The sequence below is a fragment of the Triturus cristatus genome, chromosome 2_2, assembly GCF_964204655.1.
Source record: "Triturus cristatus chromosome 2_2, aTriCri1.1, whole genome shotgun sequence".
Classification (NCBI taxonomy): Eukaryota; Metazoa; Chordata; class Amphibia; order Caudata; family Salamandridae; genus Triturus; species Triturus cristatus.
Window position 1 is genome coordinate 353,268,265 of NC_140582.1, and position 27,556 is coordinate 353,295,820.

General features: G+C 50.6%; 1 protein-coding gene across 2 annotated transcripts in view; it reads left to right on the forward strand.

Annotated features, from left to right (window-relative positions):
* CENPE (centromere protein E) overlaps positions 1-27,556 on the forward strand; it is a 1,911,253-nt gene that overhangs the window by 1,588,869 nt on the left and 294,828 nt on the right. For both annotated transcript variants that reach the window (XM_085641421.1, XM_085641422.1), the window contains one exon: positions 18,389-18,577. In XM_085641421.1, the coding sequence (XP_085497547.1) occupies positions 18,389-18,577 (189 nt within the window). The remainder of the gene's footprint in view (positions 1-18,388; positions 18,578-27,556) is intronic.

A 27,556-nucleotide genomic window follows, 5' to 3' on the forward strand; every position in this document is an offset into this window, starting at 1 on the left:
ATACTTATGTGCGCTCCCTTTGAGCCTCTTCATAACTGTCCTTTGCGGTTATTAACTTTGAAAACTGTCTTCCTGGTGGCCATCACCTCCGCTAGGCTTGTGAGTGAGCACCAGGCTCTTTTATGTAAACCTCCTTTCCTGGCGATTCATCCGGACAAGGTTGTGCTTCGGCCACGTCCCTCCTTTCTGCCGAAAGTAGTCACTGCCTTTCATCTATCACTAACATGTCTCTTTCAGATGCACAAGTTACTTGTGTAATGATATATCTGTAAGAGACATTAGTTAGTGATGGATTCCTTACTGCCCGCCCATCCGCCCCATTCTGCGAACTGTTCTCTTGGGTTCAAGTCATCCCTTTCCAGGCCCTAGTTCTGTTGCACCAGTAGTCAGTCTCTGGCATGGCTCTGCATTCCTGGCATGGAAAGTCATGTACAGAACTGAAGTCAGCGCGCATGGGCCCTTCTAAGTAGCTCCGATGACGTCATCTCGACGAATAAGACGCCAGCGACGTACGCGGTGCCGCACGACGACGCCTACCGACGTGCAGGGGTACTGCTGACAAAAAACTTTCTGGATCCAGTCTGACACATGGAGATATTCTAAGGTAAGGAATCTATCGCTAACTTATGTCTCTTACAGATATATCGTTACACAAGAAAGTAACTTGTGTGTTAGGGTGGCATATGATATGCTGCAGCCCTTTGGGACCCTCTAAGCAGTTGTGGCACGCTCGGAACGGGGGTGGTGGGGGGGGTGGGTGCATTAAAAACAAATTAAAAAAAAAAAAACTTACCTTCCCCGCCGCCTATCATTCGTTCTCTTCATTTCTGCTACCTTTGCTGATTCCCACTTTTTTTGACAAGTAGGCTTTCCTTACCTTGGATGGCAGCAATGTTTGGAATTTACTATGATCATGTCCCATAGGCAGCATGAGAGGTTCAAAAGCTTTTCAAAGCTGTGGCCATACATGCACCATCTGATAAAGACTTCCAGCTGCAGATTCCTTACCTTTTGAATTCTGTCCAGGCATCAGACTAGATCTGTAATAATCTTCTCTCGAGCAGAGCCCCTGCGCGCCGGTAGGTTGGGTCGTTTAGCTTCTTGTGTCGTCGCTGGCGCCAGAAGTGAAATGAGCAGTGCCTATATAGGTGCCTCCCCAGTGCGCTGACGTCAGTTCTTTTCTGTCTGCACCAGTCAGCAGAGATCCAGAGAAGAGCTACCCCTTAGACAATTTTTTACTAAACTTTTTTCGAAATTCATTGGCGGACCCGCATCTTGCATGCTTGTGGTGCCTTGACCATGACCATGATCCAATGGCCTGCTCCATATGGCCGCACCATGAACCCAAAGGCCTTGAGGGAGCAATCACTCAAGCTCCTTGCGGTTCGACAAGTGGCGCAGCTACGATCCAGATCCCGGTCGAGAGGAAAGGAGCGGTCGCAGAGTCCAAGATCCTCTTCACAATCTAAGTTGTTGGGCCATTCTGGTAAGTCTCAACACAAGAAGAAGTTGAAGAGATGTTCGACGAGACTTGGGAGCCTCAATATTCGAGGCGTGGCTCTGCAGTAGAGCCAGTGCCTGGGCCGTCTCCGTGCCTCTTAGAGTTTTCAGAAGCTGGAGCAACCCCTGCCCAATTAAGAGCTTTTTATGAGGCTATCCACCTCATAGTTGGGTGGCCTGTTCCCTCTGGTGCACATTTGGGCCGTGCAGGTTCAAGAGGGGCCCCTATCGGATCTATGCCGGCGGCTACAGTACCAGTCGAGCCCCTTGGATCCACAGATGGATCAGGATCGGCTCCTGTCATACCACCCTAACCTTTGCAGATGCTCCCTGCACCCCGATTCTGATCCCCAATTCTGACATGGAGCTGGAGGGGCGTCGTCCGACTCCGACACTAACTGGATCCATGCCTGCCAGGCCTGAGCCATAGCCCTATTCTTATGGTTCAGGACTCGGGAAGGAGTGGGAGGGGTCGCTGGATCCTGAAGAATCTCATCCTTATGATGCAAACATGGACTGGTGTGAAGTTTTGACGGTCGCCAGTTGACTGGATACCTCTCCAGATACTCGCATCCTTTATCCCCTTACTGTGGCTACAGAAGAGAGAGCCTCATTTGCAGTGGTGGCGAGGAGGGCAGCAGAGGTCCTGGACCTCAGCTTGCCCTTGGTGGCAGTCAAGTCGAACATCTTGACACAAGTCCTTCAACCGGGAGTGTCCCCATCAGAATCGCTTCTCCCGTTTAATGAAGCTCTTACTGACATCCTACTTGGGACTTGGTCCAAGAACACAGGGGCTCCTGTGAACAGGACAAATGCCCACCGCCCCACCCAACTTTAACTTCCTCATGCAACACCCTACCCTGGAGAGCTTGGTGGGCCATTCCTCCACTTCCCACGTAAATCTTGGTGCATTCCCAACCACACCACTAGATCAGAAATCCAAGAGGCTGGACGACTTAGGCAAGAAGACGTTTTCTTCCACCAGCCTGGCACTGCGGTCCGTGAACACTTCATGCCTTTTGGGCAGCTATTCCCACTCTCTGTGGGATATGCTTGTGCAGGTGCTGCCAACGGTCCCTGGAGGAGGCTCTGGCCATACACAGCTAAGTTCATGATTCGATGTGGACTGGATACCACCGACTCACTGGGCAGAGCAGTTTTGCCTACATTGGCCTTAGAGCACCACTCCTAGTTGAGGAGGACTCGTTTTTCTGGGGATCTTCAAACATCGCTTATGGATATACCCTTTGATGGCTCCCGTCTCTTCTGAGACAAGGCGGAATCAGCGCCGGAGCGCTTTAAGGACAGCAGTGCTACGACCAGGTCCTTGGGCCTTTCCATGGCCCCTTGTCACTGCAGTCCAACTTTCGCTCCTTTTGTGGCCACGGAAGTGGCTTGCGGCCGCGTCTATACCCTCCCAGCCACCACGACACGCACGCTTCGCAGCCTCTGCGTGGCCGAGGACGTAGTACCCACAGACACTGTGGATCGAGCAGCCAGAGGTCAGGCCAATCCCCAGTCCCGGCAGCCGCAGCCTCCAAACCCTTGTAGTCATCCCTCTTACGATCCTAGGTACCCAGTGGGGAGGGTCTGCCATCCCCCACCCTCTTCAACATGGTCCAGATCTCAGAGGGAACAATAAAAGATCTGCAGTGGTGGTTAACGAACCAACCAGAACTGACAATAGTGACGATTCATCATGCCTGGCATGGGACGGCCATCTGGGAAATGTGGAGCTCGGAGGCCTCTGCTCTCTGGCAGAATCCAGATTCCATATCAAACTGTTGGAGCTCCGAGCGATCCTGCTGGCATTAAAAGCCTAGTACAGGTGTTCACTATATGGTACTGCAACAAACAGGGCGGGGGGGTTGAGGTAGTGGACGCTTTGTCAAGAGGCCCTGTGTTTCTGGACATGTCTGGAACGTTGGGTATATCGTTGATGGTTCAACAATGCTGGTGCGCTCTGTTGCAGACCAGGAAGGCCTGAGGTGCTTCTCTTTCACAGGGAAGCAAGGGCCAGTCTGGAGGAGCCAAACCAACGGTGGAAAGTCAAGGGTTCGTCGTCACAAAGGCTACTAGCCAACGGGCAAGCAACCGGACAGACGCGTCGAGCAGGAAAATGCAGAAGGGCCCCACGCAGAACTCGTGGAGTGTGGAGGGCTGATCTTCGGTGCAGATGGTGCTCGGGGTTGGGGCTTCTCAATCCCCAGAGCACAACTTCGAGGATGCCTCAGAAGCTGCGCTGGAAGCAAGTAGCCAATTTTCCCAGGTAGCCGGTCCCACGTCTCTCGTCGCCTCTACGGATCTCAGCTTTGCTGAGGATGTGGATCAGGGTCGGAGAAGTCTGGAAGTCAAGGCGCTGGTCGGGCTCTGCAGTCGGTTCCTCGTAGAACTTAGGCAAAGCAAACGGCAGGTCGCTTGATGGTGCCTGTTTGCACAGGGTGGCCACTCCTTGGCCACAAGGGAGATTCTTCAGTCTTCTTCCGTAGTCGAATGTCGAAGGTCCAGAGTTTCTGTTCAAGTTTCAGTTTTCAGGATAATCCAAAGTCCTAGGGACTCAGCTCCCACTCTTATACTAATCTGGGGGGCTGGGTTACCTGCTAGGTCCCTCCTATGGGTGGGACCAGGGAGGGGGGTGGTTACACCCCCTTCCCTTTGTCCAGTTTCGCGCCAGGACTGGGGCTGGAGTGCCCCAGCACCGGTTTGAACTGGACTATGCGTGGAACACCTTGTGTGCCCCAGGCAGTGTCTCGTTTGTTTCATCCCTCCCTGCCCCAATACACTAAGTACTGTCTAGGGTGGTGCTAACACCTCCCAAGGCAGGAAACCTATTGTCCAAGCCTCCCTCGCTGGAAGGACTCCCAGCAGCAGGAGGTCAGACTTGTGTCGGTGGCAGCAGCATCCATTTTGTGATGCTGGGGCTCTGGTTAACTTTAACCGGGTAGTAGGTCTTCAACATGTCTTCTCCCTCTAGAAGGGGGGAATACTATCCTCCTCACCAGAAATGGGATGGGGGTATTATTCCAAAGTGTTAGACACCTTACACGACATGTTTTGATAAAGCCAAACCATAGTTACCATAACCGCGAGGATTATAAGGTACTTTAAGAGTATATGGTAGGCTATATCATAGAACAGCTATAAGCACATGGTTCCGAAAGCTGCAGACAGGCTCAGCTCATGCTAGAGCACCATCTCACATGTTACCAAGCACTCTGCCTTCAGGATTGTTAAGGCCTGCCATAGGAGTGACTGAAAGGTACCCATGTGTCTATATATAAGGCAGGTATAGGGATACTATACCTAAGCAAGGGGTGATTACACGACCTTGCCCCAGCTGAGTGATCAGCCAGTTGTGTCATGATGGAAGGCCAGCCAGGGGTGGCATAATACATGCTGCAGCCCCTGGTAGGCCTAGGGTACACCCATGCCCTGGGTACCTAAGGTACACTTTACAGGGCCCTAGAGGGTGATCCTTACCAATTGGGTTCTGTACCTAATGTACATAGTATGAATTTAGAGAGAGAACAGCTGGACTGTGGGTCTGATTAGCAGGCCCACAGCCACATCTAAGTCGAAAACCAGTGAAGCAAAAGCAAAAAGTGGGGGTGACCATAGAAAGTAGACCCTACTCTCCTACAGGCGTGAGCACTCACTGGTGCTTTGAAGTCCTGCACTGGGGGCACACTTGGTGTCCCTGTGCATAGTCCAGTTCACACCGGTTGCAGCGGCTACCTGCCCCTGCTCTGGCACGAAACGGGACAAAGGAAATGGGTGTAACCACCCCTCTTTCCATACCCTCCCATAGATGGGTCGCTAGAGTATGTTCAACCCCCAAACTTAGTATAAGTATGGGAACCCAGTCCTTGTGACTTTAGATTACCCTGGCCGAAACTCTGCAATATATATCCTGGACCTCCGACTTTCTATCCTGACTAGAAGACTGAAGAAATCTCCCTTGGAGTCCAGGAGTGACTTCCCTGCTTGGCAGGCACCAAAGAAGCAACTGTCTGGTCTGCAATTCCGAAGCTCCCCTTGGACGCCGAAGTCTCTGCATCACCAGAGGTGGATTTCCTGACTTCCCCGAGGCTACCCTGAGTCCACAGCAAAGTTGAGGCCCGTGGCTATCGTGAGTGACGAGGAACCGTGACCCCTGGACACTGCGTACTATTGCTGGTACATCGACTTCTTGTGTTTTCCTGAAGTTCTGCTTTGGGCTCCGAGTAGCCCCAGCCTAGAGCACTGACTGCACCAAAGATCTCTGGCCTCCACTCCACGAGTGACCCATGGGCCAGTTTCCAGTGCGACCGATCAAGGCTCCTTCGCAATCGCTAGCCCGTTGGCTAGTGTGTCCCCACGAAGGCAACTCCACTTCTGCTCGGGCTTTCCTGGTTGCTCCAGGCGTGCCCTGACTTACCCTCGCTGGGTGAGTCCCTCAGACCTTGCTGGTCTGCACCGACGTCCTCCTTCTCTTTCCACGAGACTTACCGTTGCCAAGGCTTGTTGGTCCTATCTGGGCGCCAACACCGCAGCACTCGACAGACTTTGTGGGACAGCTCGAATCCGGCTTGTGGACTTCGTCGACACCTCCTGGACCTCGTGGCTGAAGAGTCGAGGCACCCGTCAACTCACCTGAAGCACACAACATCTGTGGGCATTGGTCCATCCTGCCCTCGGTCACTGGCAAGTGACCAAGACTCTGTCCCCTCTGCTTTTAGGTTCCTTACATCCTAGATCCAGGCTTGGATCTCTGCGAACACTTCTCTACATGGCAGCAGCACTTCTTCGCCAGCTTCCATTGAAATCGACGACGCGACCCGACACCAAAAGACACCTATGCACCCGGCTTCCCTGGGTGAGGTAACACGAGCACTCCAGTGCTCCCGTGGATGCTAGCCCTAGAACTGCTTAAGTCCAAAAGGGTTTGGTCCTGACTCGATTCTAAGTGTCCCTAATCTTTAAATTTCCAACCGCGACATTGCCCATAGAAGCTAACAGGAACCCGCGGTTGTGTTTACACACTGCACACGGCCCCCGTGGGTCCCCTGTGTCACTACCTTGGGTGGTTCCTTGGGGTCCCAGCGATTCTACAGGATCTAGGCCCTGTGTCTAATTCAGTCGTGGTTCTTATACCACTTTTTTGGTATATGGTTTGGTACGCCCCTAGGGCCCAAACGTGTATTTGTGCTAATATTGTTTATAACTAACTTGTAACCGAAGTACTTCGAACTCCAGTCTCATAAAGAGACTAGAGGGGTGTGTTTGATCTTAAATACATACATTTTAAATATATACCTGGTGTGGTTGTCCTTTCATTTGATCATTCAAGAGATTATAGACTGGTAAAACAAGCTGCTTTACATTCCTTCAAGACTTAGCCTGAAGGCTGTACTCCATAGCTACCACTAGGATAGCTTTCAATAAAGGTTGTCTTTAACCTATCACCATAAGGGGTTGTTTGGACTGATACAGGGTACCCACTATAACTAGTGGACAGCATATATCAGGCCAACTTCTCACAGCTTCTGATCCCCTTGCGGTCTTCTACGCTTGGGATTCTTTTGCCTTTCCTTTGGCCTCCTGCTCCTTTCAGGGGATGTGGCCCTCCTTGACAGTGTGGTCTGCGGGTGGAGTGCTGTTGCTCCTCTGTTCCGGGATTGTGGCCCTTCACTGTGTGGTTTGTGGTTGTAGACTCTCTCTCTCTCTTTCTGTTATGGAGCTTTCACATGCGTGTGCCTCCAGGATGGCTATCACCTTGGCTTGCACGGTTGTTCCTCGGGGTGGCTTCGCTGCTATGGCCTTCTGGTACTTTAGTGCCAACTGGTGCTATAGCCTTGGCTTGCACAGTTGTTCCTCAGAGTGGTGCTCTGCTCTTTCCCTGGTATGGCTTCGCTGCTATAGCCTTCTGGTACCTTGGTGCCAACTGGTGCTGTTCCTCACCTTTTGTTTCTCTCTGTTTTGTTTCTCTGATTTTTTTCACACACTGTTCCCATGCTCTCCTCAGTTTTGTTGTGATGGCTCCGCATTGTGGTGCGGAAAAATTCTCCGAAGCAAACTAACGTCAGCACGCCGGGGTGGGGCTTATGTGACCTCGCTGACGTCACGCCTGCGGAAGACGTCAGGGCAGAGTCGCGTGGTACTACCCCCCGGCGTGCAGAGATGCTGGGGCAAGAAAGATTTCCCGGTCCGGTCTCACGCCTGGGGATAATTCCACGTTAAGGAATCTACGTTAAGGAAACTGCGGCTAGAATCGCATCTAATAGATACATCGTTACCGGAGGTAAGTAACTTGTACTTCCGGGTGGATGACCAGCTCATTGATGGCTACATGGGTGCCAAGAAAGGCCGGGCTGTGCACAAGCGAACTATCTCCCGATGGGTTGTCTTGTACTTTAAAGCCTGTTACTCTGTGGCTAAAAGGAACCTCCAGTTGGGCTGCCCGCCCATTCTACTAGGGCGACAGCAGCTACCACAGCATTGGGACGTGGGGTCCCCCGTAAACATCTGTCAGGCGGCCACTTGGGCCTCGTTGCATACTTTCACTAAGCACTATTGACTTGTCAGTCCGGTCCGGAGAGACTGCTTCTTTGGCTGTTCGGTTCTCCGTGACTTTCTGGTGTAATCTCACTTGGCAGACCCACCACCGGGGTGGGTATTGCTTGGGTATATATTCTAAGGTAAGGAATCTATCACTAACGTGTCTCTTTCGGATGCACAAGTTACTTACTTGTGTAACAATATATCTAAGAGACATGTTAGGGATAGTATCCTTACCTTAGAATATTCCCCAGGCGTCAGTCTGGATCTGGGAAGTTTTCTGCTTAGCAGTACCCCTGCACGCCAGTAGGTGGCGCCATGCAACTCCACGCCCGTCACTGGCGTTGTGCGTGCCGGGACGATGTCACGGATGCTACTTAGGTGCCACCCATGCGCGCTGACGTCAGTTCTTTCTTTTTCCGCGCCGAAAGCGCAGATCCGGATTGAGCATGTACCTCGGTCATTTTGTGACCACTTTTTGAGACTTTTTGTCTCCTTCTCTTGTCTCCTGGTGCACGTAGGGATGCCCGGCTTCAAGTCTTGCGGGTCGTGCCACCGTAATATGTCGGTGGCGGACCCCCATGATGCCTGCCTCTACTGCCTGGAGACCGACCACGACTCCCGGGATTGTCGGGACTGCCGTGCCATGGCCCCGAAGGCATTACACGAGCTGCGCCGGAAGTTGCTGGAGGTCCGGCACTCCTCTCACCGCTCCGGGTCTAGGGGCCGTTCGCGGGACCGCAGCCGTCGCTCCTCGGACTCTGTCTTCACCTTCAGATTCTGGTAAGCGACACCAGAAGAAGAAGTCGAAGAAGCGTGTTCGCTCTCCAACATCTTCCCCGTCGCTCCCCGGAGGCAGACGTGGGGGACAGGGGCTCTGCCCCCACGGCTCCTCTGGAGCCTGGGATTCCCGCGGCCTACGCGCTATATCAGGGTCCATTGACGACTCCCGGACAGCGGCAAGAGTTTCTTGCTGCCTTGGACCGCCTGTTTAGGCCTCGGGCTCCCACCGGTGCGCCTGCGGGCCCTGTGTCCAGATCCTGTTGACCCGGCGACACCGCCTCCGGCGCCAGCACCGGGATCACTGGCTCCACCACAGGCACCGCACTGGGTGCCGTTTATCCCGCCCCTGTCTCGGTTCTCGGATCATTTAATTCCGACCTGGGACCCTCATTGGGATGGGGCTCCGGTTCGGCCCCGGCCGGCTCCTTCTACCCCGGAGCCGGATGAGGGCTGGGATGGATCCGAGGACCCCCTTGCGAGCAGGATTGGGTGGATGACCTTCAAGACGCGGGTGAACTTGATGTGTCTTCTGACCCGGGGTTTGCCTCGCCTCTGCCTACTATGGAGGAGGGCGCTTCCTACACTATGGTGCTGCGTCGAGCCGCGGAGACTCTCCACCTCGACCTACCTACGGTGGCCCTTAAGACCAACGTCGTTACGGAGGTGCTCCAGACGGCATCTCCGTCGTCGGAGCCGCTGCTCCCTTTCAATGAGGCCCTTACCGAAGTCCTCTTGGGTACTTGGTTGGGGCCAGCCTCGGGGGCGCCAATGGATAAGAACGTCGCTAGCCATCATCGCCCAGCGACTGGTGATCCTGCCTTTTTGACCACTCACCCCATGCCTGAGAGCCTGGTCATTCAGGCCTCGACATCGCAGAGTGCCTTTCCCTCGGCTCCACCGGAGTAGGACTCTAAGAGGCTGGACCAATATGGCAAGAGGTTGTTCTCCTCAGCCAGTTTAGGGTTGAGATCGGTTAATACCGCCTGCTTAGTGGGCCGTTACTCCCACGCAGTGTGGGATTCGGTGGCGGAGGTTCTTCCTCAGTGCTCTGAGGAGGTCCAGGCTGTCCTTTCCCAAGCTATTGCGGAGGGCAAGGATGCAGCGAAGTTTGCCATCATGTGTGGTTTGGACACCGCTGATTCGTTGGACAGGACGATTTCCACAACGGTAGTGTTGCGGCGCCACGCCTGGTTACGTTCCACTGGCTTCTCACCCGAAGTCCAGAGCTCGCTCATGGACATGCCCTTTGATGGCTCCCACCTCTTTGGTGATAAGGCTTGTAGGAGAGTAGGGTCTGCTTTCTATGTTCACCCCCACTTTTTGCTTTTGCTTCACTGGTTTTCGACTTAGATGTGGCTGTGGGCCTGCTAATCAGACCCACAGCCCAGCTGTTCTCTCTCTAAATTCATGCTATGTACTTTAGGTACATAAACCAATTGGTAAGGATCACCTTCTAGGGCCCTGTACAGTGTACCTTAGGTACCCAGGGCATAGGTGTACCCTAGGCCTACCAGGGGCTGCAGCATGTATTATGCCACCCCTGGCTGGCCTTCCATTATGACACAACTGGCTGATCACTCAGCTGGGGCAAGGTCGTGTAATCACCCCTTGCTTAGGTGTAGTATTCCTATACCTACCTTATATATAGACACATGGGTAACCTATCAGTCACTCCTATGGCAGGCCTTAACAATCCTGAAGGCAGAGGGCTTGGTAACATGTGAGATGGTGCTCTAGCATGAGGTGAGCCTGTCTGCAGCTTTCGGAACCATGTCCTTATAGCTGTTCTATGATATCGCCTACCATATACTCTTAAAGTGCCTTATAATCCTCGCGGTTTTGGTAACTATGGTTTGGCTTTATTAAAATATGTCGTGTAAGGTGTCTAACACTTTGGAATACTACCCCCACACCATTTCTGGCGGTGAGGATAGTATTCCCCCCCTTCTAGAGGGAGAAGACATGTTGAAGACCTACTACCTGGTTAAAGTTAACCAGAGCCCCAGCATCACAAAATGGATGCTGCTGCCACAGACACAAGTCTGACCTCCTGCTGCTGGGAGTCCTTCCAGCGAGGGAGGCTTGGACAATAGGTTTCCTGCCTTGGGAGGTGCTAGCACCACCCTAGACAGGCCTTAGTGTATTAGGGCAGGGAGGGATGAATGAAACGAGACACTGCCTGGGGCGCACAAGGTGTTCCATGCATAGTCCAGTTAAAACCGGTGCTGGGGCACTCCAGCCCCAGTCCTGGCGTGAAACTGGACAAAGGGAAGGGGGTGTAACCACCCCCTCCCTGGTCCCACCCATAGGAGGGACCTCGCAGGTAACCCAGCCCCCCAGATTAGTATAAGAGTGGGAGCTGAGTCCCTAGGACTTTGGATTATCCTGATAACTGATCCTGAACAGAAACTCTGGACCTTCGACATTCGACTACGGAAGAAGACTGCACAGGGTGGCCACAAGGGAGATTCTTCAAACAGGCACCATCAAGCGACCTGCCGTTTGCTTTGCCCGAAGTTCTACGAGGAACCGACTGCAGAGCCCGACCAGCGCCTTGACTTCCAGACTTCTCCGACCCTGATCCACATCCACAGCGAAGCTGAGATCCGTGTTGGCGACGAGAGACGTGGGACCGGCTACCTGGGAAAATTGGCTACTTGCTTCCAGCGCAGCTTCTGAGGCATCCTCGAAGTTGTGCTCTGGGGATTGAGAAGCCCCAACCCCGAGCACCCTCTGCACCGAAGATCAGCCCTCCACATTCCACGAGTTCTACGTGGGGCCCTTTTGCATTTTCCTGCTCGACGCGTCTGTCCGGTTGCTGGCCCGTTGGCTAGTGACCTCTACGACGACGAACCTTTAACTTAACACCGCTGGTTTGGCTCCTTCAGACTGGCCCTGGCTTCCCTGTGAAAGAGAAGCACCTCAGGCCTTCCTGGTCTGCGACAGAAGCGAATCCTTCATTCTGCGTGGGTTGCGCTTGCCAAGGCTTGTTGTGTCCCAACTCGACATCGACACCGCCGACAGCAAGAGCCCTCGTGGGACAGCTCGCCTCCTGGTTCTGGTCGTCCTCGACGCCTCCTGGTACCCGTGGCTGCTGCGACAAGCTTCACCTCTTCACCTGCATCTTCACGACATCGCCTGGTTCCTTCCTGGCTCCTGGCTGGTGACCTAGACTCTGTCCCCTCTGCTTGCAGTTATTCTCCTTCTTGATTCCATCTTTGGAATCCACCGGACACTCTTCACTGACTGCCTGTCAGCAACTTTTCTTCAGGCATCCATAGGAGTCGATGACGAAACCAGACGCAAGTTCACACCTATGCACCCGCAGCCCGTGGGCTAGGTAACTTGAGTACTCCGGTGCTCACAAGGGTATTGACTATCCTAGTGTCTAGTTTCCAAGTCTCTAACTCCTAGTTCCTTCCGAAGTGTCCTAAAACTCTTAATTTCTAAATACTACTATTTCTATTGACTTTAACGCATTACGCGTGAGTGTTTCCACTCTGCACCTGAATCCCGTGGGCCTCCCACTGCCTAGCAACCGATAGGATGGTGTAGCCCCAGCGATTCCCTAGGCCTAGGCCTAACCTGTGTTCGTGACAGTGGTCCTTATACCACTTACTTAGTATATGGTTTGCGTGGCCCCTAGGGCCTAACTGTATTACTTACCTGCGTGACTTATGTATGCTTAAATAAGACTGTGTTGTACTTACCTCGAATCTCATAAAGAGTGCTGAGGGTATTTTGACTAGAATAAATACATTCTATTTTTATAATATATCTGTTGTGGTGTCCTTTCATTTGGTATTCAAGGGGTTGCAAATGGTATAACAGCTGGCTTCACATGCCATACAGAATTTAGCCTAAGACTGCTCTTGTCCATGCTACCACTAGGATAGCTGGTCTATAAGGTTGACTTTACAACCAATCACCATAAGGGTTGTTTGGAGTGATACAAGCTGTACACTAGAACTAGTGACATCATATATCAGGCCAACTTCTCACAAGGCTGACTATGCCCTGGAGCACTTTAAAGACTCTCGTGCCACGGCCAAGTCTTTGGGTCTTTCCTCGAAAAGCCCTGCCACGGCGGGGTTTCGTTCCTTTCGTGGCCAGGGCAGGGGTGCCCAGGCGCGCTCTTCCAGCAAGCCTGTGCAAAGCCAGCCTCAGCTAGGCCGCGGACGTGGGTTCTGCAGGGGCGGGTCTGGTAACCAGCGTGCGGAGCAGTCAACTTCCACCCCCGCTGCTTCCGCCTTGAAACCTTCCTAATCCGAGCTTCAGGGAGCACCCCAAGCCAGTGGGTGGCAGGGTTCACCTCCACCACTGGCGCGGGATTACGTCAGACAAGTGGGTGCTGCAGATAATCTGCCAAGGTTACTCGCGCCCCTTTCTGTCCTCCCCTTCAGCCATGCCACCTCGGTACCAGCTCATGTCGGGGGATCATTTGGCTCTTCTCCGTCAGGAAGTCACGGCCCACCTGGCCATCGAGTACATTTCCGATCAGGAAGTAGGGGGTGGTTGCTATTCCTACAAATTTCTGGTCCCCAAAAAGGACAAGGGGGGCCTGCGCCCCATCTTGGACCTCCGGGATGTCAATTGATTCCTCCATTCCTCCAGAAGGAGAAGTTCAAGATGCTGGCTCTTGTCCTGTCTGCCCTGGACCCTGGAGACTGGATGGTAGCGTTGGACTTGCAGGACGCTTATTTTCACATTCCCATCCTGCCGGCCCACCGGCGTTACCTGCGGTTCACGGTAGGCCAGAGGTTTTTTCAGTTTGCCGTGCTCCCCTTCGGCCTTACCAGCGCCACTTGGGTGTTCACGAAAGTAATGGCAGTGGTCACAGCTCATCTGCGCGGGTCAGGGGTGTCAGTCTTCCCCTACCTCGACGACTGGCTGTTGAAGGCGGGTTAGCCTCAGGCAGTTGTCTCCCACCTCCAGACCATGGCCAACCTCCTGCATCTGCTGGGGTTCTCCATCAACCTGCCGAAGTCGCACCTGAGTCCCTCTCAGAAGCTCCCTTTCATCGGAGTGGTTCTGGATTCTACGCTGTTTCGGTGTATCCTCCCGAACAGCGAGTCCGGGATATTCAGGCTATGGTTCCACTCTTTCAGCCTCTATCCCGGGTTTCAGTCAGGATGACCCTCCGGCTCCTGGGCCTGATGGACTCCTGCATCCTGCTGGTACTGCATGCCAGATGGCATATGCGGGCTCTGCAGTGGGACCTGAAGTTCCAGTGGGCGCAGCATCAGGGCAACCTGTCCGATCATGCCCAGATCTCGTAGGGCACTGCACGGCAATTGCAGTGGTGGCTCACGAATCACGATTGGGTCAATGGCAGATCCCGCTCCCTTCCCCAACCTGAGCACACGGTAGTGACTGATGCGTCCCTCCTGGGCTGGGGAGGCCACATGGGAGAGGCGGAGATCAGAGGCCTTTGGTCTCCGGCGGAGTCCCTGCTCCATATCAACCTTCTAGAGCTGCAGGCGATCCGGCTTGCAATGAAGGCATTCCTTCCCTCTATCCGGGGAAGTGTAGTGCAGGTGTTCACGGACAACACCACCTCCATGTGGTATTGCAACAAACAGGGCGGGGTGGGGTCGTGGACCCTATGTCAGGATGATCTGCGCCTCTGGACGTGGCTGGAACATCAAGGCATTGCCTTGCTGGTTCAACACCTGGCATGTTCTCTGAACGCCAGGACCGACGAACTCAGCTGCCGGTGCATGGTGGATCACGAGTGGCGTCTGAACTTGGACGTAGCACACGGTCTCTTTCTGCGATGGGGAGAGCTTTGGTTAGATCTATTCGCCACCGAAGAGAACACGCAATGTCATCAGTTCTGCGCTTTGGAATTTCCAAGGCGACACTCGCTAGGAGACGCTTTTTGTCTCGAGTGGAGCTGCGGTCTGTTGTACGCCTTTCTGCCCAGAGTGCTGAAGAAGATCAGGTGCGACCGGCCCCAAGTTATTCTTGTGGCTCCGTACTGGGCTCGAAGAGTATGGTATCCCGAGCTACTCAGTATGATCATCGATCCCCCGCTCCGTCTGCCTCTTCGGGAGGATCTTCTGACGCAGCAGCAGGGGACGGTCCTCCACCTGAACCTGTCCAGCCTCCACCTCCATGCTTGGAGATTTAGCGGCGACAGTTGACACCTTTCGATCTTCCTCCCGAAGTCTGTGATGTCATTTTGGCAGCCAGGCATCCCTCCATTAAAACGGTGTACGCCTGTAGGTGGAACAGATTTGTGGCATGGTGCACAGCTAAGACTGTGGATCCCCTTTCTGCCCCTCTTTCTGAGGTTCTTCTGTTCCTTCTTTCTTTGGCCCAGCAGGGCTCTGCTATGGGCACTCTTAAAGGTTATCTTTCGGCAATCTCTGGCTTCCTGATCAGCCTTCTCTTTTTAAGCCCCGGTTGTTAACCGTTTTCTTAAGGGCATTACGCATACGTTCCCACCTGTGCCCTTCATAATGCCTCAGTGGGACTTGAATCTTGTCTTGACTTTTCTGATGTGCGCTCCCTTTGAGCCCCTTCATAACTGTCCCTTACGTCTTCTTACTCTCAAGACGGCTTTCCTGGTAGCTATCACCTCTGCCAGGAGAGTGAGTGAGCTCCAGGCTCTTTCTTCCAAACCTCCTTTCCTTTCTGTTCATCCGGACAAGGTGGTTCTGCGGACACGTCCTTCTTTCTTGACAAAGGTTGTCACGCCCTTCCACATCGGGTAGACCATCACTTTGCCCACCTTTTTTACACCTCCTTCACGGGAAGAGGAGCGGCTCCACCGTCTGGACCCAAAACGTGTGCTCGCATTCTATCTGCAGTGTACACAGTCGTTCCGGGGTGGATGATCAGCTCTTTCATGGTCCGTTTGTGCACCGCCCGACCAAAGGAGGTCGGGCGGTGCACAAACGGACCATCTCCCGGTGGGTCGTTCTGTGCATCAAAGCATGTTACTCCTTGGCCAAGAAGGAGACTCCTGTGGGTTTGCGTCCCATTCGACCAGGGCAACTGCAGCCACTACTGGCTTGGGACGCGGTGTCCACTTACAGGATATTTGTCAGGCAGCTACGTGGGCCTCGCTGCACACGTTTTCCAAGCACTACTGCCTTGACAGTCCGGTCCGGAGAGGCGGCTTCTTTGGCCGTTCTCTGCTCCGTGACTTTCTGGTGTAATCTTGTTCGCAGACCCACCACCGGGGTTGGTATTGCTGGGGTATCTATTCTAAGGTAAGGAATCTATCACTAACGTGTCTTTTTCATATGCACAAGTTACTACTTGTGTAACGATATATCTGTAAGAGACATTAGTTAGTGATAGATTCCTTACACCGCACCCATCCTCCCTGTTCTGCGAACTGATTACTAGGGTTAAGGTCATCCCCTTTTAGGGCCCTATTTTTATGCACCAAAGGTCAGTTTCTCGCATGACTGCGTTTCGGCGCGGAAAGTTGTATACAGAACTGACGTCAGCGCGCATGGGTGGCACCTGAATACCCTCCGTGACGTCGTCCCGGCGCGCACGATGCCAGTGACGGACGCGGAACCGCACAGCGCCACCTACTGGCACGCAGGGGTACTGCTAAGCAGAAATCTTTCCGGATCCAGACTGACTCCTGTGGAATATTCTAAGGTAAGGAATCTATCGCTAACTAATGTCTCTTACAGATATATCGTTACACAAGTGGTAACTTGTGAGACATTAGTTAGTTATAGATTCCTTACTGCCCGCCCATCCTCCCCATTCTGCGAACTGTTCTCTAGGGTTCAGGTCATCCCTTTCAGGGTCCTAGTTCTGTTGCACCAGTAGTCGGTCTCTGGCATGGCTCTGCGCTCCTGGTGCAGAAAAGTTATGTACAGAAGTGACGTCAGCACGCATGGGTGGCGCCTAAGTAGTCTCTGTGACGTCATCTCGGCGCATACGATGCCAGCGACGGACGCAGAGCCGCGTGACGCCACCTTCCGTCGCGCACGCGTACTGCTGACGAAAACTTTCCGTATCCAGTCTGACGCCTGGGGATATTCTAAGGTAAGGAATCTATCACTAATGTCTCTTACAGATATAGCGTTACACAAGTAAGTAACTTGTGCGATTGATTCCTTACCGCCCCACCCATCCTCCCCGTTCTGGAATTTATTTCTAGGGTTAAGGTCATCCCTTTCAGGACCCAATTTCATGGCACCAGTGGTAAGTTTCTTGCATGGCTCTGCGTTCGTGGCGCAGAAAGTCGTGTACAGAACTGACGTCAGCGCGTGTAGGCGCATCTATGTAGCTCCAGCGATGTCATCCCGGCGCCAACGACGCATGCGGAGCCGCACGATGACGCCTACCGACGCACAGGGGTACTGCCGACGAAAACTTTCCGGATCCAGTCTGACGCCTGGGGGTAATTCTACGGTAAGGAATCTATCACTACTAATGTTTCTTACAGATACATTGTTTCTGGAGGTAAGTAACTTGTGCGTTAATGTGTAAATAAAGTATGCCCGTTTGTTTCACAGCTTTCAGAATGTCCCTGCTCTTATTAAGCGAACAGCAGCCCACTGGTGCTGTTTACTAGGGGGCCGCAATTAAGGTCAGGCAGGCCGCATGCGGGCCCCGGGCCGTACTTTAAGTATACTTGGCCTAGACAGTCTGATCGGACATGCCGGTCATTTTGCCCATTCGGTCCTCTAGGACTTATTATATTGTGTATTGCGAAACAAGCCTCCCCCCTCTCCTGGAGAGGTATTGCTTAGGTATCTATTCTGAGGTAAACAATCTGCAGCTAGAAGTCTCTATCAGATGAACAAGTTACTTACCTTTTCTGGTAGAGACACTATCTAGCCGCAGATTCCTTACCGACTCACCCATCCTCCCCGCTCTGCAGCTGAATTTTAGATTTAAGGATTAACCCCTCTAAGGGCCCTAGCTTTGCACACCAGTGGTTAGTGTTCCTCGTGGCACTGTGCTTCTGGAATGGAAAGTCGACAGCAGATTGGGGCAGCACCTATATAGGCACTGCGCCAGTCACTTCCGGCACAGACAGTGCCACACGGAGCTGGATGGTGCCACTCACCTGCGCGGAGGAATGCTGCTCATCAAACGTTTCCAGTTCCAGTCTGACGCCTTGAAAATATTCAAAGGTAAAGAATCTGTGACTAAATACAGTCTCTACCAGATAAGGCCTTACGGAAGGAAAGTAAGTTGTTCTTCTCTACACTTCCAGCAATGCTTACCCCAACATACTCCTGCTTCAACCCTGCAGTTCCACAGTCAGATGCCCACGTACAGATGTTTCAGCCTCCACCCTGGATTTCATTGGAGAAGTTTTGAGACTTCTTGGCATATTTGTTTCCTGCCTGTCAACTGTGCCAAGTAGACAATTTTGGATCTGCAGTTGGGTATGAATTTTCGGTGTGCCAGCACCTGGGAGGACAGTGGGAAAATCTGCAATTATATAGTATTCACTAGAAGGAGCGTTACTGAAGGTAAGTAACTTGTTCATTCATCTTCCTGCACTAGTTTACTTGCCTTATTATTAGATGTATCTTGTCCTCTATTGCAAACCCTACTTAAAGGTTTTATTTCTCTTTAGAAATCTCAATTAAAAATTCAAAACCTTGAACATGAATTGAATGGAGCCCAACATGATGCAAAGGAAAACGAGAAGAAAGCAACTTCACTAGAAAAGCAACTTGCTTTTGAGCTAAATAAACTTCAGACTAAATTAGGTGATCGAGAGCAGAACCTTAAAGCTGCATTGTCGGAGATACAAGCTCTGCAGGTATGTTATGCTATTTATGCTTTTGACTTGGAAAAATGTGTCTTTTCCCTAACTTTTACCAGGAGAAGATAGTCAATGTAATCTACTCAGTCCTGCATTAACCTTTGAAACCCTGTAAGACTTATTAAAGTAATATAACCTGTCTTATATTTTAATGGTTTGTGTTTCTATTGAAACTCCCCACATTCCTGCCTGCTTGTATCCCCCTGGGTACCTCTGCTCAGTTGCTTCTTGTCAGTTGATCAACTTCTTACCAACTTACTTGGTCTAGTCAGCTGAAATTATCTAAAGACCTATCCTGTTGTTTTATTATTATCAGGCACTTATTTGTTAACCAGTTCCCCATTAGTCACGGGCATTGCCCTCCAAATGCAATGCTTTTGACCTAATCCTAGGTGTGATAGATGGCATCTGAAATCACATCATTAGGGATACAGTATAATTTCCTAGTTTGGGTATGTTACTTATTGATATCCTGATACTGATAATAGGACAGCAACCCATTAAAACTGTCACCATATAAAGTCACTGTATTAGCAATGTGGTCTTCGCACTGTTTTGGGTTGTTGTTGTTTTAGGCAGAAGGACTACCCACAATTATGGGGTACAGTTGTCATCGGGAGAAAATAGAAACGCTGGATAGTAGGAATTTTGTGAATACCTCACTGATTCCAGAACTTTCGCTCAAAGAAATGCGAGGAAAACTCATTATTTTAGTCAATGTCTGATGTTAGCATGGTAACTTTGGTAAGAAAATGTAGTGGGATCCACAAAGGTCACACCACCCTGGGCCCCACTAGGTATCTACGTTTTTATAAAGGGTTGGGTTTGATAAGTTGAAAGGTTAGCTCAAAAACTCTAGTCACAACGTACATTAAGTCGCAATTGACTCCATTTGGGTGCGGTGTCAAACATTTCTTCTCACGTAGAGCAAGCCTTGCAGAATAATTGTAGTCAGAAGAAAGGTAAATGGTATAACATTACTCATTGAAAATAGACATGGATCTCCCCAGGACCAAAATTCCACTATTTGTGTTATTAAAATATTTTGGCACTTAATTGCATTACTTTTTTCTCTTGACTGTGGGTTAAAAAACGTAGGAAAGTAGACCCTCACAGACGGTATATCATCCATCACCATCAGATCTTCCCATTGAGCACTGAGGATCTTACTTTTGTGTTTGGCATTTCTACAGTGCACAAGTGCCACAAACGTGCAGAGTTTAGAGGCAGACCTGTATGTATGGCTAACGATATGTGAAATATGTGAATAGTGATGAGTGCAGTGAACTATCTCACTGTTAACTTGACCATCTGCCTTTTACCTACATCAGTGGTTCTTAACCTGTGATCCAGGAGTCCATGAAGTCTACTCAAGTGGTCCGCGACTGCTTAGAAAATTAATTCACATTAGCAGATTAATAAAGTATAATAAAGAAGCAAAATGTAAAATATTTTTTTTTAAGACGGTCCGTAAATGTTAAACTTGAAATCTGCGGCTAAAAATTATGTTGATATCCTCAGATAGATTCATCAGAGCAGCGCATATGCATCAAACATAATATAATATGGACAATGAGTGTCTGCAATTGAATTTAGAAAAGCTTTAACCATCCCATTAAAAATATTTTAATTTTTTTTTGTGAGTTAAATAAACTAGTTAATTATTTGTGTACTTGTTTGATGAATGCTGTGTCTGTATTTTTTGGATATGTTTTTGCGCTTCAAATCATCAGCAATGTTCGGCCCGGGGCACCCGCTTTCATAAATTACTCAGTTGAGGGTCCCCAGATACCTGTAATTACTCACTGGGAGTCCCGGTGTTCCAATAATTAAGTGTGGGCCGACAGAAGTCAAAAGGTTAAGATCCACTGACTTACATGAGATCCCTATGAAAACAAGCCTAGGCTAAGCTTTAACTTTCTTTTTAATTCTGTCTAGCTAGATGTCCTGGCATAGGGCCCGAGTCACAGAACTGACTTAAGACAAAATCCTAAACTTATTACCATTTTGGTATGCACAGAAGGCACTTACTAATCAATGAGTAAGTGCCTTCTGTGAATACCAAAATGAGTAAGTGCCTAATGTGAATACCAAAATGAGTAAAGGCACTTATTCATTTTGGTATTCACAGAAGGCACTTACTCTTCAATGAGTAAGTGCCTTTTGTGAATTCCAAAATGAGTAAATGGTAGTAAGTTTAGGATTTTGTCTTGTTATTTCTGTGAATCGAGCTCATACTGTGCAGGTGTGGGGTCAATCTTTAATAATGCCACCAATTTGCAGCCTGCATAGGCTCAGGATGACTCGAATTTCCTATGCCCTTAGCGTACTCACTAAGCAAAATCTAGCTTCTACTGTGTAGTATCAAGTAGGGTGATGACCAGGGATATCCCGTGCACCTATTCATCAGACGTTATGAGCATATCTACTTTGAAGACTGTGGTACAAATCCTGGGGCAGACACCCCTATGTTCCCTAAAAATCTTTTCCAGAAAGTTTAATGATCATAAGGTTTGGTGGACAGGGTATGTGAGAAAAAAAGGAGTGTATTATATGGTGTGGTTGTGCAACCTCACCTTGTAATACGCTTACCAACCCCTTTAAGACCAATAAGTTTCATTTGTCAAACCTTTAGCTTGACCATAGGTAGCTGTGGCACTGAGCAGACATGCTTATTCAAAGGAACAAGTGTTAAGAATTTAAAGAGCACCAAAACAATTGGAGAAGAAATACATGTGACACTCAAGAAATCCAACAACAATTTATAATAATTGATATCTGATAAAGGCTTCTAGCCGCAGATTCCTTACCTTTCCATTTCCCAGACGTCAGACAGGATCCTGAATATTTTTCGATAAGTACCTATGCATGGCAGTAGTTGGCGTTGATATGCTCCGCGTCCGTCTTCGTCCATGCTGGAATGACGCCGCAGTACCTGTATAGGTGCCACCCAAGCCCCTTGATGTTGGTTCTTTTCTTTCTGCACCAGCCAGCGCTGATCTGGAGAAGAGCTAACCCTCTGTCATTTTTTGTCGTCTGTATTTTGAGGTTTCCTCCTGGTATGTCAACAATGTCATCACGTAGGACAGGTTTTGAGCCTTGCGGAGCCTGTCACCTGGCAATGTCTGCAGATCCAAACCTTGTCTATCTGTGGTGCCTGGAGTGTGACCACAACAAGTCGTGTTCCGATGGTGGGTCCATGGTGCCGAAGGCTTTGAGGGAGCAGTCCCTGAAGCTGGTAGCAGCCTGGCACGGGACTGTGCAGAAGTACAGGTCCCGCGGTCGTTCACGGAGTCCGAAGTCCTCTTTGTCCCATTCGAGATAGTCGGGACATTCAGGTAAGAGGCACAAGAAGAAGAGTAAGAAGTCCAATTGCTTGTAGGAAAGTGACCCTTTTTGTATGGTTACCTCCCACTTCTTGCCTGATGCACTTTGATTGAATGTGCACTGTGTCCCTACAGATTAGGTTCCCAGTCCCTGTGTTCTTGCCCAAAACTGTACCTTTGTTTTCACAATTGGCACACCTCTGACCCACATATAAATCCCTCGTAAAAAGTTCCTCTGGTACCAAGGACCTTGTGACCAGAGAGGGTCTCTAAGGGCTGCAGCATGTATTGTGCCACCCTCTGAGACCCCTCACCTAACACATAAACCCTGTCATTGCAGACTGAGGGCCATATGTAGGTAAATTACATTTACCGATTCTTAAATAGCGAATTTTACCGATTCGGTATTTATGAATCGGTAAATGTAATGTAGGTAAAAAAATACCGATTCGGTAAGTGTCGGTATTTTAGAATCGGTATTTACCGATTCGGTAATGGTAACTTGTTTCCCATTGATTCCTATGGGCCAGGAGGCCCATAGGAATCAATGGGAAGCCAGTTACCATTACCGAATCGGTAAATACCGATTCGGTAATGGGGGGAGGCATCATCATGGGTGGCAGGGTGTCGCATTGACACCCTGTTGCACCCCTGATTCGTCCATGTGTGCACATGTGGCGCACATACATGCCCTAGGGGCATGTATGTCTGCCACATTGCACTCTTCACAGTGCACAAAAATGCATTTTTACACCTATTCGTCATTTACCACCAACTTTTAGTTGGTGGTAAATAACGAATCCCCACACCCACCACACAGTCCCCCTACATCTCATTTCTGTATTCGGTATTTACCGATTCGGTAAATTACCGAATACAGAAATTATCCCCCTACATACCAAAAGCCTAAATACCGGTCGGTAACGGTATATTTACCGAAAATCGGCAGTTACCGACCGGTATTGGGCTACCTACATGAGGCCCCGAGTGTTTTGGTTCAGTTAAAGACAAAGAGTCGACATGGCACACATCCCTGTGTGCCATGCCCACCGAACACTGCCTGTGGCATAGGTATGTCACCCCTCTAGCATGCCTCATAGGCTTAAGGCAGGGTGCACTATACCACAAGTGAGGGCATAGCTGCATGAGCTGTATGCCCAAAGTCCATTCTTAGAAATTGTAAGTGCAGTTGCTGGGAGTTTGTCATTACGAACTCCACAGCTCCATGAAGGCTTTACTGAATGCTAAAAAGTTTGGTATCAAACCTCTCAGTATAATAAACCCATACTGAAGCTAGTGCTGGATTTATTACAAAATGCACCCAGGACATCGTAGAGATGCCCCTGAAAAACAACCAACTTCCTCCTGTCCAGCTGACTGTTCTGCACCAGCCTGCCACACACAGACATGTTTCTGACCCCCTGAGGTGGGAGTCCTTGTGCTCTCGTGGGTCAGGTACAAAGGCTGCTTGGGATGGAAGTGCTTCACACCTACCCCAAAGCAGGAACAGCATTCCCGGGCGGTGAGCCTCAAAGGCTTCCTGCCCTTTGATATGCTAGCCAGGACCTCTCCAGCTAGAGAAGATACCCTCCCTCCTGACTAAGCCCCACTTTTGTCTGCAAGGTCGATGGGAAAATTAGTAGTCAGGAGAGGTGTGTCCCCTCTCTGCCAGGACCACCCCTAAAGTGCCCTGGACAGAGGTGAACCCTCCTTAGAAAATCCTCCATCTTGAATGGAATGATTTTAGCCTTTCAGGTTAGGGGATGCCCCCTCCCGAAAGGGAGGCGACATACAGAGGGTGTAGTCACCCTAAAGGCAAGTAGCCCATTGGCGAATATCTGCCAGTACCTGTAATGACCCTAAATTCAGTATTTAGGGGGCATCCTTGAACCTTGATCCTCAAATTCCTGCTACCTACAAAAAGTAAGAAGACGCCGTGCATTAAAGCCTGGAAACACCCACTGACTTAGCCCCAGCGGCCTGTCTCCAGCTTAAAGAACCTGCGAAGGAGACCACGCCTGTCCTGTGGCCAGCGACGTCTAGAAACCCAAGGAAGACTGCCACTCTTCAACAAAGGCAAGATTTCCCAAGGACAGCTGCTCTATCCATAAGACTCCAACTACCAGGACTCCGGAACCAGCCGGATCCACGCCCCTGCCTACTATGCACTAGACGCCCACGGCCTGAGTCTGAGTTGCTTACCTGTTCAGTGAAGTCTCCCCAGCGATCCTGACCTCGACTCTATGGGTCGTTGATCTCTCCTGGACTCCAAGAAGACGCCTGCAGCCTCCTCACAAAGGGTACCCCTGCATCCTCAGCCCCCCTACCTTGGGGAGCTCAGTCGACAGTGCCCAGGCGTCCATCGACACCTCAACTTACCTGACCGGCTGTATGTCACCGTCGTCCAGCCTCCTGGTCCCAGCCTGCAGCCTCTTTGTGCGATCGAGATTCCCATTTACTATCATCAAGCACCCTTCGTTGATTTGCACCATGTACCCGGCCGCCCCTGGTCGGATGCTGGTGTATGGTTGGTGCTGCCTCGTGGACCCCTGTGTTTACTTTAACCCCTGATCTGTGCCCTGAAACTGTGGGTACTTGCCTGCAACGAGCATCTCTTGTGGGTACCCCAGACTCCATTGGCTACCATTAGGCCGATTGACCTCTGCTCCTGGCCGCACCAGTGTCTTTCTGTTCATTCTTTATCTTGCGCCGCAGGGCTATGCTTTACAGAGCTATTGTTCTGCCATCTCAGCCTTATAAATAGGTTTTTGAAAGGTCTTCAAGACGTTGCCACCTTCACCCTTCATCATGTCTCAGTGGGACCTCAATCTAGTGTTGACCACTCTGATGTGCTCTCCTTTTGAGCCACTGTACAACTGTCCTCTTTAGCTCTTTACCATCAAGACGGCATTCCTAGTGAGAGTAACACCTGCCCAGAGAGTCCTTGAGCTCCAGGCTTTGTCATCCAAGCCTCCGTACCTAAACATCTTCCCTGACAAGCAGGTTCTCCACACTAGACCTTCCGTCCTGTCCAACGTTGTCACTCCCTTTCATGTAGGCCAGTCCATCACCCTGCCTACCTTTTACACTCTGCCGCATCCCTGTAAGGAAGAGGAGCGACTACACTGACTGGACCCAAAAAGAGCATCGTCATTCTACGATGACCGCTCGAAAGAGTTCTGAGTGTACAACCAACTCTTCATGGGATATGTCAGAGAGAAGAGGGAAGGCTGTGCAGAAATGGACCATCTCCCGATGGATCATGCTCTGCATAACAATCTGCTACGCACTGCCCAAGAAGCAACTCCCTGAGAGTTTGCATGCTCATTTCACCATAGCGAAGGCTCTGACCACTGCGTTAGCACGTGGAGTTCGTATCCTGGACATCTGCCAGGCAGCAATGTGAGCTTCTCTGCACATGTTCACCAAGCACTGCTGCCTGGATAGGCAGGTCAGTCTGAATGAGCACTTTGCCTGTTCAGTCCTGCGGGACTTTTTAGTGTGACACAGTTTCTCAGACCCACCTCCAGGGAGGTATTGCTTAGTTATCAGTTCTAAAGTAAGGAATCTGCATCTATACGTCTCTATCATGCGAACCGACCCATCTCTCAGCTCCCCTTCCCTGCCAAAATCCTTGAAACAACCCATTAACCGACAACTCGCCGAACACCTGGAGAACAACAACCTGCTGGACACCTCCCAGAACAGCTTCTATTCAAACCACAACACTGAGACCGCTCTGATCGCGCCACAGATGATCTCACATCCCTCCGCAACCAGGGAGAAACAACGGCCCTGATCTTCCTCAACCTCTCAGCTGCCTTCGACACAGTATCCCACCACACCTTTATCAAGAGACTTCTCGACATCGGGATTCAGAGAGACGCCCTCAGGTGGATTACATCCCTCTTCACAGAACGTACCCAGAGAGTCTTCCTATCTTCCCTCACATCAGAACCCAAGAGCATCATCTGCAGTGTCCCCCAAGGTTCTTCCCTCAGCCACACTCTGTTCAACACCTACATAACCCCCTGACCATCAAAGTCCGAAACTATGGCATCAACATAATGTCCTACGCAGATGACACCCAACTTATCCTCTCACTCTCAGAAGACTGTTCTGCCACCAGGACCAACTTCCACAACTCCATGACGAACGTCGTCGACTGAAGACCAACTGCCTTCAACTCAACATGAACAAGATCGAAGTGCTGATCTTTGAAAACACCACCTCCCCATGGAACGACACCTGGTTGCCCTCCAAACTCGGACCCACACTGCCTGCAACATTGGCATCATCCTGGACAGTTAACTCACCATGAAACGCCAGATCAACGCAGTCAGATCTGCCTGCTTCCACACCCTTCGCATGTCCTGAAAGATCTTCAGATGGCTCCCAGCCGACACAAGGAAATCCGTCCCCCAAGCCATAGTCATCAGCCGACGCGACTACAAGAACACACTCTATACAGGAATCACCACCTAACTCCAGAATAGACTCCAGACCATCCAGAACCTAATGGCCAGATTAATCACCCCCCACCTCAGGAACCTCCACTGGCTCCCCGTCCAGAAAAAATGCCAATTCAAGATGCTGACATGCCTTGACGGACCTCCACAACTAAGGATCAGCATACGTGAACCTCCGCTTGAACTACCACCAGCCCTCCAGAAACCTGCATTCTCCCGTTCTCTACCTCGCCCAACGGCTCGAATCGGTTGAAGCCACCACAAGTCTTGGAACACCTAACAGCATCCACTCTCATGGAATCCAATAAGTAACTCAAGACATGGTTCTTCGACTGATCACCGAAGGATCCCTGCGCCTGGATAACCTCACCGGTGATTAGCCGCGCTCTACAAAAACAGATTGAATAAGTTACTTACCTTCCGTAACGCCTTATAGAGATTCTATTTAGACACAGATTCCTTACTGACCCACCCATCTTTCCCGCTCTGTGACTGGATTTCTAGGGACAGGACTTTCCCCTTTCAGGGCCACAGTTTTCCACACCAGTGGTCAGTGTTCTTTGTATCTCTGCATTCCCGGCATTGAAAGTAAAAAAAAAAAAAAAAAATGGAAGTCAGCGTGCTGGAGTGGCACCTATTGAGGCACCGTGCACGTCACTTCCAGCAAGCCGACAGCGCCAGGCTGTCGCTACTTACCGGCACACAGGGGCACTGCTCATGAAAAGCTTCTGGAACCAGTCTGATGCCTGGGGATAATTCAAAGTTAAGGAATCTGCGGCTAGATAGTCTCTACCAGATAAAGCATTACCAATGGGAAGTAAATTGTTCTTCAGATAGATGTAGTATCCACCAGAAAGGTTGTTACGGCAGGTAAGTAACTTTCTTCACCACCATTGAACGCACAATTTCAACAGTTTTGCTAATTGACAGTTAAACACATTCTTGCCACTGCCTCTCCTGAGGAAAGTCATAATAGACTGGGCCCATGTCCTCTTAATAGCCCCAGACTGGGCCAGAAGACTATGGTACCCAGAAATCCTGAGCATGAGGATTTGCTCTACAATCTGGCTACCACTTCAGTAGAACCTCCTGTCTCTAGGGAGGGTCCTACACCAAAGTCTTAGTGACCTACACTTCCATGCATGAAGATTAGTGACAGTTAAATGAGTTTGATCTGCCAA